At 46.7% G+C, this 14,701-nt stretch overlaps 1 protein-coding gene across 3 annotated transcripts; it reads right to left on the reverse strand.

The window, feature by feature from the left end:
- Window positions 1-718: 718 nt before the first annotated feature.
- On the reverse strand, window positions 719-4,557 carry CXCR4 (C-X-C motif chemokine receptor 4). 3 transcript variants are annotated; one of them, XM_063694798.1, is made up of 2 exons: window positions 4,399-4,557; window positions 719-2,279 (listed from the first exon to the last, which is right to left on the reverse strand). In XM_063694798.1, the coding sequence occupies exons 1-2, from the start codon at window positions 4,411-4,413 to the stop codon at window positions 1,236-1,238; spliced, it is 1,059 nt and encodes a 352-aa protein (XP_063550868.1). In that variant the 5' UTR covers window positions 4,414-4,557; the 3' UTR covers window positions 719-1,235. The 3 variants fall into 3 exon arrangements, with proteins under 3 accessions (XP_063550868.1, XP_055236063.1, XP_063550869.1); XM_055380088.2 differs by lacking the exon at window positions 4,399-4,557 and adding an exon at window positions 2,958-3,277; XM_063694799.1 differs by lacking the exon at window positions 4,399-4,557 and adding an exon at window positions 2,844-2,859.
- Window positions 4,558-14,701: the final 10,144 nt, after the last annotated feature.

Genomic DNA, 14,701 nt, shown 5'->3' on the forward strand with positions numbered 1-14,701 from the left:
GAGTATTTTGGTCATGGTTAATTTTATGAAGAAAACATTCACTTTTGGCTTTCTTTATTAGCAGTTCAGTTGACTTATGCCCAGGTGTTCTGAAGGGCAATAGTAGGTAAGAGTTAAGAGCAAGAGCTGGAACAATAAACAGAATTAGTTCTTGGCTTTGCCCCCTTGAAAGTGCAATGTATGGAAAGTCTCTGAATCTCAGTTCTCTTGTCTGTGAAAAGGGAGTGATGGTTATCTACACTGAGGAGACTGGATGAGGAAAGCACACACCGTCTGGCATTGCACAGACCTGGGTTTCACAAGTGGATGGTGGAGTAAAATCCAAACACGACTGCATACCTTTTCTTCTTTATACATGCTTATCCTCTGAAAGATGACCTTTCATACCAATAGGTGCTGGCTGGCCATTTCTAAACTTCCATTTGAATTTAAAGTGGTGAAGGCTTCAGATTCGTTAAGTCATGTTACCTGGTTTAAAATACAGGATTTGACAGTTACTACATGCCTTTAACCAAGTTACTCAGGCTTTCTGTGCCTCCGTTTCCTTTTCTATAAAATGTAATTAGTAACAGAAGCAGAATCTATCAGAGTTGTGATAAGGGGTAAGTAAAATATTACAATGAAATACCTAGGATAGTGCTTTGCATACCATAAATGTATTACTTTTGTCTTCTACTAGCCAAAAGAATGTCAACAGAAATCAGAACATAACACTAAGTAAGTTTAACATGTACTTTTATTAACAACTTAATACAAGACTGTACACTGTAGGTGCTGAAATCAACCCACTCCTGAAAACTGAAAAACCAGCATTTCTATACCATTTTGGGCTTTGGTTATAAGTGCCATCTTCTACAGCAAAATCACGTCTTAAGAACAGGAAAAACGTTCCACGGGAATGGAGAGATTATCTATGCATAAACAGCTGGGGATCATTTCTAGCTTTACGTGATTCACTACACGCTCTGGAATGTTCAGTTCCCTTTTCTACAGTCCTACCACGAGACATACAGCAACTAAGAACTTGGCCACAGGTCCTGCCTAGACACACATCAATATGAAACAAAAAAATTTATATAAATAAGTCAATTAAACTTCACAAAAACTAAAGAAACACAAGACAAAAATCCAACAAGCAATAAAAACTGTACAATATTGGTCAGTCTTTTATATCTGAAAAATGTGTAACTTAAAAAAAGTTATTTATCGTATAAAAAAAGTCTTTTACATCTGTGTTAGCTGGAGTGAAAACTTGAAGACTCAGACTCAGTGGAAACAGATGAATGTCCACCTCGCTTTCCTTTGGAGAGGATCTTGAGGCTGGACCCTCTGCTCACAGAGGTGAGTGCGTGCTGGGCAGAGGTTTTAAATTTGGCTCCAAGGAAAGCATAGAGGATGGGGTTCAGACAACAGTGGAAGAAAGCTAGGGCCTCGGTGATGGAAATCCACTTGTGCACAGTGTTCTCAAACTCACACCCTTGCTTGATGATTTCCAGGAGGATGAAGGAGTCGATGCTGATCCCAATGTAGTAAGGCAGCCAACAGGCGAAGAAAGCCAGGATGAGGATGACTGTGGTCTTGAGGGCCTTGCGCTTCTGGTGGCCCTTGGAGTGTGACAGCTTGGAGATGATAATGCAATAGCAGGACAGGATGACAATACCAGGCAGGATAAGGCCAACCATGATGTGCTGAAACTGGAACACAACCACCCACAAGTCATTGGGGTAGAAGCGGTCACAGATATATCTGTCATCTGCCTCACTGACGTTGGCAAAGATGAAGTCGGGAATAGTCAGCAGGAGGGCAGGGATCCAGACGCCAACATAGACCACCTTTTCAGCCAACAGCTTCCTTGGCCTCTGACTGTTGGTGGCGTGGACGATGGCCAGGTAGCGGTCCAGACTGATGAAGGCCAGGATAAGGACACTGCTGTAGAGGTTGACTGTGTAGATGACATGGACTGCCTTGCATAGGAAGTTCCCAAAGTACCAGTTTGCCACGGCATCAACTGCCCAGAAGGGAAGCGTGATGACAAAGAGGAGGTCGGCCACTGACAGGTGCAGCCTGTACTTGTCCGTCATGCTTCTCAGTTTCTTCTGGTAACCCATGACCAGGATGACCAATCCATTGCCCACAATGCCAGTCAAGAAGATGATGGAGTAGATGGTGGGCAGGAAGATTTTATTGAAATTAGCATTTTCTTCACGGAAGCAGGGTTCCTTTATGGAGTCATAGTCCCCTGAGCCCATTTCCTCGGTGTAGTTATCTGAAGTGTATATCTGCAAAAGAGGCAAAGGAATGGACATTCACTTCCAATTCAGCAAGCATTAACCCAGTTAAAAAAATTTTTTAAAGCAATTTAAAAAACCAATTCAGGCTTGCTTTCTTCAGGAAATTCTGAAGTAGTGGGCTAACGGCACAAGAGAATTAATGTAGAATCCTATAACTCTCCTCCCCATCTTTTCCCATAGTGACTTCATTATATCTTTCTTTGGTAGAACCAATTACAAAATTCTTTGTTTAGAACAAAAGGGCACTGAGATGCTGAGGGTTTCAAAGTCACATCTTGGCTAACTCCTCTGCCCCGCCCACTAGAGGGAAGAAAAAAAACCTTCCTTAGGAAAAAAAAAAAAAATACACACAAAGAGGCCACTCCCAGGCGGCGTGGGGGGTGGGGTGGGTGCTGCGAGGAGGGGCAGTGATTAACTTTTTGTAAGAAGTTTTTCGCCCAGGGGGGGAAGAGGGGAGAAGGGAGGATCACGGGGGGAGGGCGGGGGCGTTGCAAAGACTCATTCTCCTAAGGCGCAAAAACTTAATTTTCCCACGCCTGCCTAAACACAAACCATTGTGGGCTTCAAGCAACTTGTAGTGGGTAAAGAGAATGCGGTCTTAAAACGAAGGCCCTTCGGTGCTTGGGGTATATTGGGCGGGAGTGTCAGAAAATGAACAAACGGCACCTCCTCCCCCAAGCGGGCGCTCCTCAGGGGTGTGGGTCTCTTGCCATCCTCGTGTTTATCACTTGGCGCGTTTGGGACGTTAGGGAGCGGGGCATTTTCCTGGGTGGAGAAGGTAACGGAGTCTGCACCCGTGGTCCTCGCCCCAAGTTTCATTTCCTCACTCTCCCGGGTGGCTTCCCATTACCCCGCCACTGATCCAGTTAACCCGGCCGGAGGTGGGCAGCTGGAAGCCTCCAGGCGGTGGGCACGCGGGGGGCCGGGTCGTCCAGCCCCGGGCCGCCGCGGCTGCCCACCACACCCACGCCAACCGCCCGCAAGCAGCGCTGCAGGGGCTCCGCTGGGCGACACGCCAGGCTCTGTCCCACAGGGTGTTGGGGAGCGACTGGGCGGCTCCGCCGCGAGCGTCTTTGAATTGCGCGCCGCTGCAGGAAACCAAAAACTCCCTAGCAAGAGGGTTTCAAAAGGTTTCTGGAAACCACCGACGGTTAAACATCACAACTGGACTCGGAGAGAGCCAAACGGTTTCCCCACTTGCACCTGCCCGTCTTCGCGGCGGCGACCTGGCAGCCCAGGTGCGGTCTTAACCGCCCCCGCCCCCCACCCCGTACCCGCTCCTGTCCCCGGAGCGCAAATCTCAGGGCTGGCAGCTGCGCGGTGTCAAAGGGGAGGTCAAACCAATCCGCTGACCTCTGCACGATCCCAAACTCTCGAACTGCAGGACCCACTCGCGGCCGTGGGGAAGAGGCGCGCTTCGGACGGCGGGAAGGTTTCCCCCTCAAACCCAAAGCGCGCGGGCGGATCAACTCCTAGCTGCTGCCACCACTCGATCCCCTCAGAGGATCGGCGCGGTGGGTCCACCCGCCTCTCCCGCCCTCTGCCTACTGTGCTGGGAGACTGGCACAGCTCCGTCGGCCGCACAGAGTTTAACAAACACGCACCCAGTGTCAAGAACAGTCACCAGGCGCTTATCCCCGAAGTTAAAGCCCCGAAGTTAAAGCCCAGGCACGCCGCCCTCCGCCTCTAAATTCAGAGAATGTAACTCGCTCCAAGACATCCCCGCTTCCCCAAGGAAGAGACCGGTGGTCTGAGTCCCGAGGCAGCGCGCACGCCTTCTCTGCACTTGTGCACATAATGTTCTTATGTTTGCAAACAGCGTGCAAGCCGCCGCGCGCGGCGGGACTCAAGGGGGAGACACATGCAGCCACTGGAACGCTCTTTCCAGTCGTTTCTCCTCGACTCACAGAGAAAAAGATTCCAATCCTGCTCCCCCCCCACCCCCCCGCACTATATAGGCATGGTCAAGAAAATTCCTTTCGGTGACCCTTTTTTGGAGTACGGGTACCTCCAATGTCCTGGCCGCTTCTGCCCGCTCGGAGAGGGGCTGCGCTCTAAGTACAAACGTTTGTACATTTATGACAAAGCAGGTTGAAACTGGACTTACACTGATCCCCTCCATGGTAACCGCTGGTTCTGCAGATGCGGTGGCTACTGGAGCACTCAGGCCCTCGGCGTCACTTTGCTACCTGCTGCCGCAGCCAACAAACTGAAGTTTCTGGCCGGGGCCGGACTTTTATAAAAACACGCTCCGAGCGCGGCGCATGCGCCGCTGGGGGCGGGGAGGGAGAAGGCGGGGTGGGGGAGAGGGGCAGACGCGAGGAAGGAGGGCGCAGGGGCGGGGCGGAGAGGTGCGCGGCTTGGGAAGCCCAGGGGACCCTGCTGTTTGCGGGTGGTCGGTAGTGAGTCCGGAGCCGGACAGGACCTCCCAGAGGCATTTCCTAAGTTTGAGGGAAGCGGGATGCGCCTGAAGACAGGTGGGAAGCGCGGGCTAGGAACGCGTCTCTCTGTGGCGCGTCCATCCTTGCTAAAGTGGATGGAATTCCAGACCTGGGAATGCTACAGTAGAGACACTGAGGCCCAGGGAAGGGGAGTGACTTGCTGGAGTAACCCAACCAGTAGGCGGCAATGCTGGAAGTAGGGCCAAGCTTCCAACGCCGTTCCCCGCGCTTTCAGCACACGCAGCCCATTCAGGAGGTAGAATGAGTAAAGATCCTAACTTCGGAGGATGTAGCTATACGTGCACATTCACAGCATCACTAGGGTCAGGTGCAGATAATTAGGAGATACTTTCAGAAGAAGGTAGGATTTGGCATAATTCTGGAGACTGATCAGATGTAGATGTGTATTGCTCAGTAATTTCATAATAGCGGTAACCAATTCGCGAGTAGTGCTTTATTATCCTAAAAGTATGCTTTATTATAAGAGTAATTTAGCGACCAGTACTTTTTGTAACAGATCACTAGGAACTTGCACAGAATCACTCATTCATTCTCACAACACCGTGTGGGTATTGCCATCACAGAGATGCATTTAGTCCGATATTTATAGAAGGACGAACTGCGTGCCACGCACTGTTCTAGGCGTTGGGGATCCAGCGTGAACCAGACAAGGCCCGCATTCGGAGAAACCAGCAAATAAGCCCGGAGAGATGAAATGCCAGGGATGGGCAAGGATTCCAAGCCGGGCTGGAACCCAGGTCTTCGGTCCGCATACTCGGCGTCTTCCACGATTTTGAGCAGAGGACAAGCTTTGGCACGAATCAGAAATTAGGTTGAAGAACTGGGCGGGGCGGAGTGGGGGTGGGGGTCAGACGTTTAAAGCGATCCCAGACTGGCTGAGGTTTGCAGTGGGCGCGCAGACAGTGCTTTCCCCCTCGCGCCACTTCCCGCCGGCGCGGAGACTGGGTGGGGCGGGGCCGAGAAACTGCGTCCGCAGGCGGGGTGGCCGCTGCGGAGATAGCTGGGACCGAGGCGCGTGCGTCGCGACACGGACCCCAAAGGCCCCCACCCCGAAATGGTCCCGAGGAGAGGAATTGCCCAGACTGCACTCTACACACGACCCCTCTTTTTTATATCAAAAGAGGAAACATTTCAGTCTGGAGTGTTCCAGAGGTAGTTCGGAGGCAGGGAACCTTTTCTCTACAGAGCATGACTTTCCCCCTTTGTCTGGGACCCCTCCCTAATGTTGGTGGTTAAAGGTTCTCATCTACTCTGCACTTTCACTGACACAGGAAAGATGATATCCGGGCCGGGAGATGGGACTCTCAGAAACGAACGAGTTAGGACACACACTAATGGCCAGATAAAATCAATTCTAATATTACATTTGTAGAATTAAAAAAAAAAAAAAGAAACTCCAGGTTCTTGGAGGGTGGTGGCTGGAAGAGGTTTCGGAAGCTCCACGCCCCTTCTCACAGGCCTTGCATTACGTATCTCTTCATCTGTATCCTTTATAATATCCTTTATAATAAACGATAACGGTAAGAAATAAAAATGAAAATAAAACCGTAAAAACACTTTTACTTTTTTCGAATCTTTAATAAAACTTAAGGATCTTCATATTTTTATAGACACGGTAGATCCTATCTACTGAAGGTCTAGAATTTCAGAGCATTTTCATGACTTGCTTTTCACAAAGCCTGGTAGTGGCAGAATCAGTATGTTTTATCCTGGACCGTAAGCTGCACCCTACCTCAAAACTCCTCCCTGCACGATGTCTAAAACCTGAAAGGTGAGATCTCCCAAATCTGTCCAAAAAGGGAAAGAGGAGAAAACTCGGAGCAAAATGGTTTGCATAATAAATATTTGTTGATTGTAGGCAGACAAAAGAAAACTCCTTCCTTTATCTGAAGACTCCTTTCAGATCTTTTTAGGGATCTCTACTAAAAGGAAGCAGATAATTAAAAGAACAATGAGATGCTATTTGGTGACTACCAAATTAGGCAAAAATCCATTTTTTTTCAAAGATAATATTTGGTCTCCGGATTTGAAAAGACCAGCTGTCTCTCGCCTGTCACTGATGGGAATGTGGCTTGGGACAGCCTCACTGGAAAGCATTTTCTATTCAGCAGGAACTTCAGAACAGTAATTCCCCTCATAAAAACTTATGCCACAAAGGTATTTGTGGAAACATTTTTTTTTTAAATAGTGAAATGTCTGAACATCCCTACGTAACCACTGTTAGTGGAATAGTTGACAAGATTTTGGTTCATCCACATCTGAAATTCCATATGGACATCGTGAATGTTATTTGTGAAGAATTTTTAGTGACATGGGAAAATACTTATGAAACATTAAGTGCAAAAGGCAGGATTCAGAATTGTGTATATAGTGTGATCTCAGTTATGTTAAAATATGCATTTGGAAAATATAGGGAAGAAAACCAAAATGTTTATAGGCGTTTTCCTTGGTGCAGAATTATATTTGATTTTTGCTTTCTTCCTGGGGTTTTTCTATGCTTTCCAGATTTTCTGTAACAGATATGAATCATTTTCATATTCATAAAAAAGCCAACAAATTGTATGACAAAAAGGGAATCAGAAGACCTCCCTTCATGTATGTTTCCACTTCTAAAGTATCTACTAGATGTGAGACTTTTTTCACAATAGTCCTTTCCCCTTTTCAAGGAAGGCTTGTTTTCCAATGGGCTAATCTTAAACTTCTATTTCCACTGGGCTACCTAAACCTTATTCTCAACTATTCTGTGATGTTCTTTAAAAAACAAACAAAACTCAAGCATTTACTGAGCGCTTGTTATGTGCAACTGACCTCATATAATCCCCTCAATAACTCTACAAGGCAGGTGCCATTACCTTTATTACATGGTAAAGAAATTAGGGTCTGGAAAGATGAGGAACTGGCCTGTGACCCCGGAATGAGGATCTGCACCCAGTCTGTCTGGCTCTGAAGCCCAGGTCATTTGGCATTTACGTACATACTGCTTTGAGTGGCATCCCTTGTGATGTTACTCAACTTTTAATGAGTATATGTCATACTCCTATCCCCCCAATATTTTAGGTTCCTTAAAGTGAATGCCCAGATATCCTCTATCCAGCTAGCCCATTGCTGAACAAATACTGGGCTCCTTAATCTTTTACTGAACCTTTCTTAAAAGAATGAATGACTTTCCTGTGTGGCTCTGGCAACAGAGTCAGGCTTAGGGGCGGTCGGGGATTTGGCAGGGTCCCCAACTTCTCAGGTTGGCTTTAGCCCAGGGAATAACTAGCCTTGGCCACAGTTTGGAGGGGATGCTTACAAATCCAGTGACACAGTGGCAAGCATCCTGCCACCTCCTGTTGCTCGCTCTGCAGCTGGTTGATTTGTGTGTGAGTGTGTGTATCTGTGTGTGTGTGATGAAAAGCTGTACTCTGTCCCTAAATTGGCTTCATGTTAGCTAGGCAGAAAGCTTAGGAACAGACCTTTTCCCAGTGGTGGATGGCAGGAGGTTAGAGAAAGAAGGAGGTGCCAGGAGGAGGTGGATGGCAGGAGGCATTAAAGGCCTTCAGAATACACAGGGTCTTCTGGTTCCTTCGCTGGCCCCTCTCCTGTCTCTAAAAAAATTGATCGCTTTTGTTTCTGAAAGAGGAAAAAAGTGCAAACTTCCTTGACAGTAGTAAGGGATACTTAGAGAAAGTTAATGTTTTCCTAAGTGATTAAAAAAAAACAAAACAAAACGGAGACTATTTCTCAAGGCGCAAGTAATTCTAACACAGGGTTACAAATCTCAAAGAGACAATGGTATCAAATGTCAACTATTTCCAAGCTGGTGTTAGGTGGAACAAATTGTCCCTTGCCTAACCACACCCCGCCCTCTCCTCCTTCCCTAAATCCTTCTGTCTCCAACACCTACAGATGAAAAGTGACTTTGAAAACAAACCCAAACCTTCCATCCTACAGTTCTTTACCAATTTAGGAAATTATTACTGTTTTTTGGGGGAGAGCCATTTTTACTCTAGATTTAAGTTGTATCTTGAATGTTGAAAAGGTCTGCCTTCACTAAAATGGGATGATTAGTGATTTCCATCAACGCTTTATAGCAGTCAAGACTAGTCAACAAATTTCCTACACAAAGAGAATAAACTAGACTAGTAAACAAATATAGGCAATTTAGAGCCATCCTGGTAAGTCATTTAAACAAAACAGCCACTTAATTAACAGTGCAATGATCATTACTCCACTAGTTCCACTGCCAGGAGGATGACTGTTCACAAAGTTTGCTGTGCTCCTGTGGCAGGTGCTTGTATGGCTTTATGGGTGTAAAGAACAGCAGCAAACAGGCTCGGTGCTATTGCCTCAAAAATTATGGTGTCAAACTGGGAAGGAGGGCACTGCTTTAGGAAATAATTGAGTGAGTGAACCCTGTCCTCCATGGAATAGGCTTGTCATTGTTTTCCTTAAACCAGTAATTTATTGGTGGTGACCTCAGACAGCTATATAAAAAGAGGAAGCGCCTAGAGCCCTGTGGACTGTCAAGTTTTATAAAGAGAACTGGGCATCCCATGGCAGAGCCTTGGTGCTCCCAGAAATGTGGTGATCTGATCGCCCATACAGATGGGCTTTGAGATCTTTCTGAGGTCATTCTTCCAAGAATATTATATTAGCAAAAGAACAGGGTGGGAATTACTTGTGTGTGTGTGTGTGTGTGCGTGTGTGTGTATGTGTGTGTGTAGGGGAATCCATACAACGTTTTGCTTGAATTTTCTAAATCTAAAGCTATCTGTCAGCTATCAAAGCTGTGTCTTTGAGATTTGTAAGCTTCTGTTAGAATTACATGCCCCTTGAGAAATAGTCTCCTTAAAAAAAAATAACTTGGGAATGATCTTAGAGCTACTTGTAGGTCTAAGACACCAGTGACAACATCTAAAAACCTGCAGGTATTGTAAATGAGTGAGGCAATAGGGACTGGTGGGGACTGTGGAGAACCAACGGGTGCATGCCCTGTCCTAATGCAGCAACCACTACCCTCCATTGCCCTTTGAGGGAATTTGGGCCATATTATTCACTTTTTTTTTTTTTTTTTTTTTTTTTGAGACGGAGTCTCGCTCTGTTGCCCAGGCTGGAGTGCAGTGGCACAATCTCGGCTCATTGCAAGCTCCGCCTCCTGGGTTCACCCCATTCTCCTGCCTCAGCCTCCTGAGTAGCTGGGACTACAGGCACCCACCACCACGCCCGGCTAATTCTTTTTGTATTTTTAGTAGAGACGGGGTTTCACTGTGTTAGCCAGGATGGTCTCGATCTCCTGACCTTGTGATCCACCCATCTCGACCTCCCAAAGTGCTGGGATTACAGGCGTGAGCCACTGCGCCCGGCCTATTCAACTTTTTTTAAAGAGAAAGTGAAAGTCCTGATTTTTTAATATGAAATCTCTCAACTTAAAAATGTTGGTTCAAAACAAACAAACACAAAAACTCTACTAGCTTCCAGTCTTCCAGTTTACACTGACCTAAGGTGTTGATGATAGCCATCAAAAGAAAGTATGAGACTAGGTATTGTGGTTCACACCTGTAATCCCAGCACTTTGGGAGGCTGAGGAAGACCAATCGGATCACTTGAGCTCAGGAGTTTGAGACCAGCATGGGCAACATGGTGAAACCCTGTCTCTACCAAAAAAGTACAAAAAAATTAGCCAAGTGTGGTGGTGCACGCCTGTAGTCCCAGCTACTCAGGAGGCTGAGGCAGGGAGATCACTTGAGGTTGGGAGGCAGAGGCTGCAGTGAGTCGAGATCGCATCTCTGCACTCCAGCCTGCATGCCAGAGTGTCACTCTGTTTCAACAAAGAAAAAAAGAAAAAAAAGAAAGGATAGGGTTAGGCAGTCAGGAGACTTGGGAGGATGGAACAGACACACATGGACAAAAACTGGCTGCAGAATCCTTTTGGGGTGGTCTCTTTGTCATAATTTGTCTCTCTGAGACTGAAATTAGTTACTTGGGATTTCCAGGTCAGTCCTCCCTTGCGGCACCTAACCGCACTCAGGTTAATGTCAGGGACCCTGAAGAGAATTGACAAGCTTTGTGTGATCCTTACATTCCTCAACCCTTTTCCCATCCCCAGGCCCTATGCCTTCTTCACTGTCTTGATGCATGAGCACTGGGCCTGTCTTTTCTTTCAGTTATTATAGGACAACGTCCTTCAGGGAAAAGAACATTCTTCCTTCTGCTCTTTAAACAGTGGGAACAACAGCAGAAAGGAGGATTGCAAGCCAGACAGAGTAGCTTTGTGGTTCAGAGCACAGCACTGGAGTCTGCTCAGACAGTGGCCTTTGTTGTAATATCATTTGTTTTAATATCCGGCTAACAACAACATTCTACTTTTTGGATTATTGGGAAGATTAATATGATATCTATGTAAAGACTTTAGTACAGTGTGGGGCACTTAGTAAGTGCTTAATAAACAAAACCTATTACTAATATAGGTTCCTATCTCTGCTGCTGAAATGTCTTTCTTGTTGGTAGAGGGCTTTGCTTAACCAGACAAATGGCTTTCTCCACCATTACCCACTGAAATGAGGTAAAGGGAAGTGGAGTCTTAAATAAAGTGTGAAGTGTTCTTACTTTTAATTGTGGTCAGAAGAGAGATCTATGCAATGAGGGAAGGAAAGAGAAGACATAAAGAATTTCTCATACGTGCCTTGAAAGCCCTTCCTGTCTTTGCAGTCTCAGATTCGGGGTTGAAAGGGGTCCTTAATGCCATTTGGTCTCATTATCTTCCATGCATTGGAAGGAGCTCCTTTTCAGCAGGTGGTCCTGTCTCTGGACACTCCTGGGATGGGCAGCCCACCCTTTGGAAAGGAGCAGATCCCACTGCCGGGCAAACCTGATCACTAGACGGTCCTTTTTTTTTTCTTTCTTTCTTTCTTTTTTTTTTTGGCTAGGCACCTGTCTCTCCTGTTTTCTAGCCTCTAAGTGTAACTTAGCTGGAGCTTGACTGGAGGAGACGCCATGAGAGGAAGCCAAGGACCGCGGCAGCCAAAACCATCCTGAGGCTAAAGCAAAAGCCGTGCTTTCCGAGACACTTATTTCTGCAGCCACAGGGATGAGTCTAATGAGAGGCTTCTTTGTTCCATTAGCAAGTCTGAGAAGGGTATCTGGCCAGGTTAGACTTTCTTTTCATAAAGGAAATTATCTCCAAACATAGAAGAGCTGGGGATTAAGTGACTCAGAAGATTTAGTGCTGGACTTTTTAAGGCCTCCTGAGACTTTCAGATATACTTGCCTTGGTGAGAAAATGTGGGGTAACAGCAGCTCTAGGAGCAGGTTAATAAAGAAGGCAATTAACCCCATCTTTGCTTGGTTTTATGTTAGGCAAAAGCAGGTTAAAATGAATAGTTGAAAATGTGTCTGAAGATGTGTGTCTGAATGGGCTTCTTTTTAACAGGTGCCAGTGGCTGCCTGGAGAAAGCATTTCCATATAATCTGTTCACCCCCTGTAACCCCCTCCAATCACAAGCTCAGGCTGTTTCCTGGAATCTTTGTAAATTGGGGATGTTCTGTGTCTGAGCAGCTTCTTTTTAAATGGAAGCCATGAAATTGCTTTCAGTGTCATTTAAAAATACTGAAGTGGAGTGCTTTGGGTTTCTCCCTACTTTGTCCGCTTGTTTATCCTTGTGGTTAACCAGCTGCAGCATAATCTCCTGGCTGTGTTTACTCCTGTCCTATGTGCCCAGGGCTGCCCTCCGCGGCCTGCTTGCTATTTTGAGCCCAGGTGGGGCAGCCCCTTGCGGGGAGTGGGCATCAAAAGTCCGCTTCTGCCCACATTGTCTCTTTTAGGTTGGGAAATTGGCTCACGTGTGGATAATTTATTGCTTGTTTGGGGCAGAGGAGACAGAACGAACTCCACAGAGACACTTTGAACAACGCGGAACAATTTGGATTAATCCTTTCCGCAAACAGGGTTCCATTTGCATGAGGGGATTGCTGAGAGTTTTATCTTGGGTGATAAATGGCAGGCATTCTAGCTCCATTGGTGAGCATCGCCCCCATGCAGGTTTAGATTAGGCTTCTCCAGACCGAAGAGGATTTTTGTTCTTGGCCAGGTAGATTTTCACTTCAGGGTTAGGGTTCAGGCAGCTGGTTACTTTTCTGAGGGGGCTTTTTTTTTTCCTATTGCCTTTCACCCATCTGGGGTGTGCTAAGGTTTTTGTCCCAGTGTGGCAATGTTCCAGGCTAAAAAAAGAACCACCCTCCCTCCTTCAACCAAAGCCTCCTCTGCCAACTTTTCTCACACACGTGTGCACACAAGAGCACGCACACATGAGATCACAACCAACCACCCTAGAAAGCCCAGTTCTCTTGTGTGGCTGAATTTTTTGTTTTGCCTTCTCTCTCCTCTGTCATTTGCCTGCTGCTGTTCCGCACCCTCAATTCTAGAAAGAGGAAATTCTACTCAGGCACTGCCATGGATTTCTCTTTAGGTTTCTACCTAGGAGTTCAGGTGCTGCGGGTCACCCAACTGGCCCCGAAAGTGAGAGGGGCTCACTGGTCCCAGAAGGCAAAGACCTCCTGTGCCTGTTTATGCTAAACCTAAACATTTAATTGATCCTGCTTTCTAGCAGGTCCCAGGAGACTTCGTCAGCCTCTTTCTAGGAAGCACAAATATACAGAAGATATTTCTTCTGACCATTCTCCAACAATCAAGAGATGTTTGTTGAACTCTACTTACTTTCAGTAGTTTGTATTGTGAAAACATGAAGTTGTTTTCCAAAGGTGAAAAAGTATGTTATTCGATCTATATTTTTCAAACTGTAAGCTTCATTTTCTTCTTGAAAATCTGTTTTATCCCCACCTTCAATCAGAGAGAATCTTAGAATGCTGTGGTTTTCTGACCTGTTGTCTGCAGTCTCTGGGCCCATACCTTTGTGCCCCCTGTGAACAGAACAGGCTGTCTTGAATTAATTCTGCAGAAGAAAGAACTGAAAATGCGGGAGTGTGAAGCATCCCTAAGAATCAGAAATAAGCAAAACTCAGCCAGTACAAGGTCTGAAGTTTTTCTCCCACCCTCCTGCTGTCCCACTTTGTTGTAAGTATAAACAGCTCTCCTCTGCTTCTCCTAGCGAGCAAGCTAACGAGGGAAGTGGGTTTTACTGTGCAAGCTCTCCCTTCTGTGTGTTGCTGGGGTGGGGTGCGCTGGGGGCAGATGCGTCTGTGTTTTTTCACCGGCTCGAGGCAGTAGCACAGGCCCTGTAATCTCCCTGGTCCCCCTGTGTCATCTTCCAGAATTTCCATAGAAGCTGAGGCAGCCCCAGCATGCCAGGCTTAGGCTGCCTGGTGATGGACCCCCCCACCACCCAGGGGAGTACCCCAAAGAGTCCCTTGGGTGGTGCTACTCTGGTTCTCTCCCCAGAAAACCTGGCTTCTGGAGGTGAAGAGGTTGAAGGACTCGAAAAAAAAATTCTACCCAGGGAACCATCTGGGCAAAGACTTGGACATGTAAAGCAGCAGGCTGTGCTCTGGAAACTGGAGTAGATGGATCTCTCTGAGCGCGACTTGGTGTTAAGGGAGTAATGGAGATGTCAGTGAGCAGCAAATGAGACAGCAGTGTAAGACGAGGAGCTCACCACACGCTGTGAGGCAGCTATCAGGGAATCCCATTAACTATGTATGTAGCAGGAATGCTGTGAGAACTGTCTAGGGTAATCTATAAGGCTATTTTGTAAACTAGAATAACATTAATTAAAAGTTAATTATCAGGCCGGGCGCAGTGGCTCACACCTGTAATCCCAGCACTTTGAGAGGCCAAGGCAGGCAGACCACTTGAGGTCAGGAGTTTGAGACCAGCCTGGCCAACATGGGGAAACCCCATCTCTACCAAAAATACAAAAATTAGACAGGCATGGTGGCATGCGCCTGTAATTCCAGCTACTCTGGAGGCTGAGGCACAAGAATTGCTTGAACTCAGTAGGCAGAGGTTGC

This window comes from Gorilla gorilla, chromosome 11, assembly GCF_029281585.2.
Source record: "Gorilla gorilla gorilla isolate KB3781 chromosome 11, NHGRI_mGorGor1-v2.1_pri, whole genome shotgun sequence".
NCBI classification, from domain to species: Eukaryota; Metazoa; Chordata; class Mammalia; order Primates; family Hominidae; genus Gorilla; species Gorilla gorilla.